The following is a 6,658-nucleotide window of genomic DNA, read 5'->3' as shown; positions in this document are numbered from 1 at the left end:
TCACTTTACTGTAATGCAGCCTTTAAAACCAGGAATAGACAACACTTAGGCCATATTACGATATAACAATATCTAAAATATAAGACGATATCAAGTCTCATATCACAATATCGATATATTATCAAAATATTGCCCGGCTCTATCACCAAGTATCCTTAGGAGTATGTGGAATTGTAGAGTCATATGCAAAGAATTTTACTCCATCCTAACTGCCCTCCACGCAGCCCAAGAAATTGTGCAGCAACAGTAATAGTACAAACACAGGACACAGTCAAGGCATGGCCTCTTAACACATGATAGAACCTAGTTTTTAATGACCAAAGCATACTTGGGACTATTTTCAAAAGCAGTTAAACTGTGGGTTATGTTCTCAATTAATCAATTAATGATTCCTCCCTCCCCCTACAAACTGAAAATGTGAATTACACATTAGAAATTCCCAGAACCCAAAGTGCATACTCAAATAGCTTAATTTGTCCCACCAATAGTCCAAAATGCAGAGAGGCATTGCACTCAATGCATTCATATATGATACATTTGAAAATAAACTCAAAAAAACTGGCGTCTGTGAATGTTGGCTTAAAAATTGAAACAATAAATCAATTATCAGAATAGTTGCCAATTACAGAAACAGTTTGCCATTTTGATCGACTCATTGTTTCAGCTCACCTACTGTACTGTGCATTTAGTCACTTACAGCGTAACTGCAGGACCCAAAACAATGGAGTTGAAGTATGGAGCACACAGCCCAGTCCTACGATCAAAGATCAAATCAAAGACCAAGCAAGATGCTTGGAGAAAAAAGGGAAAGTCAACTCCACCTTGCATCTTTTAAATTATATCTGAAGTAAATGCAGCTTCAAGGGATTCACTTTTTCATGTTGATGAAACGGATAGACAGTATGTTCATAGCAGAGATGTGATGTTGATACATTTGGTCTGACTGTTTGATCTGGTAGATAAGTAGTAATCCAAAATACCTCTTCAGCTTCTTAACATGACAGGTAGAAATCACTAGAACTGCTGTTGAAGGCCATGAATAAAGAGGGCTTCCTTACAGCAAAGCTACCAATTATTAGTACAATAACTACTTGTGCAAGGTCAGAACTGCAAAATTAGACTTTTACTGAGAGCAACACATACATCACAGTCTACCCTTTCAAAGCCTTCCTGAAGGTAATGATACTACAGGGCGTTTTATCCCAGGTCTATGGTTTTAAGTACATGTGTGCAATGTACTCAGCATAAAGAAAGCCTCTCTTTACACTGAAAATGAGGAGGAAAGAAGTAAAGTAAGAGAGGTAATTCAAGACGTAAGTGGTGTTTGAAACTTGAAGGCGCAAAGTCACAGCAAACAGAAAGAGAATTTATAGGATACCCTTCTCTGTCCTTCAAGCCAAAGGGGACAAATTCCTCAAGACAAATATCCACCATGTACAGAAACGTCTGAGTTACATAACACCAGCTGACACAAATGAATTTAAGACTGCACCCTTCAGCTCCCTAAATGTGTTACTCACTAAACGGATCTGAGATGTTTTTACGATCGGACACATCTGTGGATATTGTTCATACATCCCCACAACAGCACCCACCTTCAGGTGAGGGATCCCTCTGATCAACTTAGCAATGTAAAGTGAAAAATTCTGTCAACAGTTTAACCTCTGTAAAACTGTCTCCAGTGTTTATTTTATTTACTTTTAGATATGATGACAAATAAGAATAACAAATGAGGCAGATGTGTTTTGTTGTTCCAAGATATAATTTCATATTTGAATCCAAGCCTATTATCCTATCTATCCAACTGTGATGGATAATCACTTTTTCCTCGGGTGAATCTTTTCCTTAATCCTACTCCAAAAACTAAAATAAAGTTCATATTTACATTACTGTATATGCAGCTATTCCCATTGTACTTATCTTCTCATTCACAGAGGGAATTTATTTATAGGCTACTCTGTAATTGTTCTTTAATACGTGACTGTCTTTAACCACGTAGAGCCAGATACTGCTTAAGAATCCATCAGTAGCATGGTCAACGGGGAAATCAGTTGGGGCGACTCTATGCGAGAGCAATTGGGCATTTCAACCCTAAAAAAACTTCAGGCAACTCAGAGGAAACTAATACCATTTTCCCTCTGAACACATTCCACTTTAAGCTGTTTTCCTCCCTTAACCTCCTTTCTGACTGTGATGAATATTGATTGCTTACAGAAGGCAACCTGGGAAAGCTTACTGCTGGCCACCTTAATGCCAGACTATAGACTCAAAGAAGCCTCATCTACGTAGATTACGGTAAGTAAAAGACACTTACCCACACAATCACCAGTCTGCCACTCCAGACACTGGCCATAGGGGAAAGAGATAACATAGGCAGTTGAATCAACACAGCGCTGCGCACTGCCGCACCACATACACTCCATGGCCTGGCTGGTACAGTTGGCACAATTGGCGTGGAGCGAGCAAGGCTTCTTACAGGATGGACGGGAACTCTGGTTAGGGTTTCCTGGATGGGAAAGGAGAAGATAGAAGGAAAGGATAATAAGTCATTTTCATATTAGAGCGCAATTCCTATGTAATTTTGCAATGTTTCCAAACAGTTAGATCATATCCATGTACTATATGCATGCAAGCATGTGAGCATGTCTTACCGGTAGCTTTTTCACAGATGAGGCCATGGGCAGTGGCAGTGCATGGATTGGCCCTCAGGCCTGACACCTGAGGCTCCTCCAGGTAGGCACAGAAACCAGAGTCACTGGGCTCACCGGGCAGCCAGCGCAGGCTGCCGTTGGTGAAGGGAGACATGTCCTCCCAACCCCAGTACGACACATTGATTTTTCTCAGGCCCACCCAGGGAGACAGCCGCTGTGGAAACACGGAAAAAGGCTTAACACATAAAGGCCAGACGAGTCACTGGGTATTCAAATGTAGGATAATATATTGCAACTCTGCCTTCCCTTTCTGCTCCATCTTGCTATTTAAGAAATGACTGGCTATTGCATTTACACATGGGAACCAAGAATGCCATTAAAAGTCTACTGAAAATAATTTCACAGATATAAATACTTATTTGCCTTCAGGATTAAACTCGTAAAGTAATGGGGAAATGGCATGTCAAGGTTCTGTTTGAAACAAACCCACGAGTTTCAACTCCAGCAGACTGACAACAAATTATATCCTCATGAATACAGCAGGCATGACCAAACTAAAATCATCATTAGACTCCACAATTTTCTTTCAGCGCCAGGCAGCTGTGTAGCTGTGGGGAGATGAAAAGGTGAGTGTTTTCCATTAAAGATGAAGAGACTTTAATTATGATGTTAAGACAATTTATAGGTCTTTCTATGAAAAAAACGTAATTTATGAGTTACATTTTATGAGCCATTCCCAACTGTACTGCTAGGCATACTGGACATCTCAAGGTGCAGCATACCACAGTATTGGTATAAAGCATTTGGAGCCTTGTACAACAAACACTTAAAATTCGAAGAGGGACAAATGCCACAAACTTACACCTACATACATTTTGAATTTGTGTCACCAATTCCCCTTATTGTGTTGATATATTTGTACATATTAAGAATCAATTTGAAAATTTAAAATGCATTTTATAAAAGCAGAGGAATTTTGAAGTTATACTCTGACCAAAGTGAAAACTAAAAGCAAGGCTATGTCTTAGCTAAGTGCTTATGATTGTTCCTACAGACAATGAGTCATGTAGGCCTGGTGTGTTATTTAAAACAGAAAGAAGAAACTGTGACAGTGTAAAGCCGAGCATTGATTTCTTCTTGTAATTGCCTCATAGTCAAAAATAAACCATACAGTCTGTGGCACAGCCAAATGGAAAACAATGTGATGAAAAATGGTTTAAAGACATGAATTACACATGCTAAAAGAAGGGCCGCAATCAGAAAGAAAGTACAAAACTGATCAGGAGAAAATCATCTCAGAATGCACAACTCATCAGAGTTACACACAAATAATCTTTGCTGTCTTCTGTCAGCTAAACACCAAGTTGTAAGCTGCATACCCAATTACCCGGTGTCTGAGGATAGCTGCAAATATTTCAGATTGAATTTGATATACCATATTTACTGCAGGCTTTTATGTTTACCTTGTCTTGTTGCTGGAGCTTCTTTAGTTCCTCAAGCACAAAGTCAACTTGTTTGGAAGTGGTGAGTGAGGCAATGTTTCCATTGAGGTTCTTGCAGTAGTGTTGGGCATTGTCATAACTCTCGCGGCTGGAGTTGATCCTCAGACACGCCTCCCCCACCTGGCTCCATCCCTCACTGCACTGCTGGGCTGGGAAAAAAAGAAAGAGTATGATAAGTTGATGTATGAGCCATGGGCCAAGACATGTTAAATGTTAGTAAAAAATATTAGTCAACTCTCTCCTAGCTTTTACATATGAAACTACTTTGACATTTTAGCCATTTGGTGTTAAGGAGGTTGTGTACAATAGGTTTTTAGAGCTTTTTGGTTGACAAAAGTGGCCTTCTGTTGGCATAAATGACGCTATGAGAGCGGTATGAGTGATCCAAAACAGTAAATGAGTAATGAGCTGAAAACCTGTTGTAAAGGTACGTAAAGCTGAGGGGAGCTGCAGATTCAAGTGATAATTCTGTGTAGGTTCATCACTGAGAGGGACCCATTTCACATTATTTTCACCCTGTCATTTCATATTCATATATACACAGTACAGGCCAAATGTTTGAACACACCTTCTCATTCAATGCGTTTCCTTTATTTTCATGACTATTTGCATTGTAGATTATCACTGAAGGCATCAAATCCATGAATGAACACATGTGGAATTATGTACTTAACAGAAAAGTGTGAAATAACTGAAAATATATCCTATATTCTAGTGGCTACTTTGAAGAAACTAGAATATAAGACATATTTTCAGTTTTCATATTTCACACTTTTTTGTTAAGTACATAATTCCATACTTGTTAATCAGTGATAATCTACAATGTAAATAGTCATGAAAATAAAGGAAACACATTGACTGAGGAACTTTTGGCCTGTACTGTATGTGTGTGTAATATATTATATTATATATATATATATATTATATAATATATAATATACACACACACACCCATATATATTATATATATAATATATATATATATATATATATATATATATATATATTATTTAATTAATAATTCAACTAGAACTGCACGCAGTTTCAACGGTGTCCAAGCCTCCTCGCGCCAGTCGTCCCAGCGACCGGGGAAATGTTCTATGTTGATTAGACCGCCTGTAGAGGGCCTGTCTTTACCAAATTTGGCAGTGGGCCTCCGGGTGGTGGGCGAAACAATCATTACTGGCTTGGTTTTGATAGCATGTACTGTGGCAGAGATATTGCAAATGCAAATCTTCCATTTAAATGCATTGACTTTGTCCACAAAACCAACAAACGTCGATTATAGCGCCCCCTAGTGGCCCATCGTTACCAAATTTGGTATGAAGCTTCCGTGCGGCATGCCAAACAATCACCCCAAGTTTGGTGTTGATACCACGTATTTTGGCCGAGATATGGCAAAGTACGTTCGTGAAAAACACAATTTTTTTTATTTGTAGCGCCCCCTAGGGGCCAATGTTCATGAAATTTGGTACAGAGCCTCAGGGGGTCATAGCAAGTAATATTCTAAAGTTTGGCTTTGATAGCATTTATTTTGGCCGAGATATGGCAAAGGAAAGGTTTCATGGCTAGCTACACAATTTGTTTGCGTGTACACGCGCAATTTTTATCCTATAAAAATTCTTTATACAACTTTGTGTCGGTTGGTCTGGAGATCTATGTGCCAAGTTTCGGGCATCATTGCACGTCTCGGAGGAGTTAGAAAAAGTAGGTTTTTGATAAATCGCGATTTTTCACGCATAAAGTCTGCGGAAATGGCGTGGCCTATATCACGGATTCAGTAGGATCCAGGGAACGCGTGGATGTAAGTTTTTTAAATTTCCGATGTACGGTTTGCGAGTTATAGGCAAAACGCGTTTTGTCCTGGTATAGCGCCACCTAGTGGTGGAAGTATGCCAATTTTTTTAGCTGAGGTCTTTGCGGACTTTTGGACCAGTCCTGAAAATGTCGCGTCGCCACCATGTACGGTTTAGGCGTCACACCACTTTTATGCTGAAGAAAAATGGAAAGAAAGGAGAAAATCCTAGCGAAAACAATAGGGTTCCACAGCCCTGCTGTGTGAACCGCGATAGCCTGCGATACCGCGGTGCACGCATCCTCGGCTTGGACCCCTAATTACCCTTTTAAATCATTAGTTAAATTCTGCTCAACATCATTCCCTAAAATAAAAAGATTGACTTCGTACAATCTGTGTTTATGACTATCTGCTTCCTTCCAAACCACATCCGACTAATAATTTAGGACTTTGTGTGTGTGTGTGTGTGTGTGCGTGTGTGTGTGTGCGTTCATGCGTAATCTGCACTTGTTTGCCTTAGAGAAAGCCTGTTAATTAAAGCTTCTCTTAAAAATATGGTGAGTGCTTGTTTAAATGTGTGTGCAAATCAAGGGTGTAAGCCTCTCTCTCTAAGCGTAGCTCCTATGGCGCCATTTTAATGCTACAAAGCACTCACCCGCCGGTAGTATTCCATTGACCGCCATTCATTTTGACGTCACTTTGACAGCGAA

General features: G+C 39.6%; 1 protein-coding gene across 2 annotated transcripts in view; it reads right to left on the bottom strand.

The window, feature by feature from the left end:
* atrnl1b (attractin-like 1b) overlaps positions 1-6,658 on the bottom strand; it is a 65,738-nt gene that overhangs the window by 46,597 nt on the left and 12,483 nt on the right. For both annotated transcript variants that reach the window (XR_004327216.1, XM_032502189.1), the window contains exons 15-17: positions 4,115-4,302; positions 2,652-2,865; positions 2,315-2,506 (exon numbers count right to left, since the gene is read on the bottom strand). Coding sequence is in view for 1 of the 2 variants with exons in the window: in XM_032502189.1 (XP_032358080.1) it covers positions 2,315-2,506; positions 2,652-2,865; positions 4,115-4,302 (594 nt within the window). In the remaining variant the exon portion in view is untranslated. The remainder of the gene's footprint in view (positions 1-2,314; positions 2,507-2,651; positions 2,866-4,114; positions 4,303-6,658) is intronic.

This window comes from Etheostoma spectabile, chromosome 21 (assembly GCF_008692095.1).
Source record: "Etheostoma spectabile isolate EspeVRDwgs_2016 chromosome 21, UIUC_Espe_1.0, whole genome shotgun sequence".
In the NCBI taxonomy this organism is placed as follows: domain Eukaryota; kingdom Metazoa; phylum Chordata; class Actinopteri; order Perciformes; family Percidae; genus Etheostoma; species Etheostoma spectabile.
Note: the sequence above shows the minus strand (reverse complement) of the source record. Positions and strands in the feature narration are given on the sequence as shown.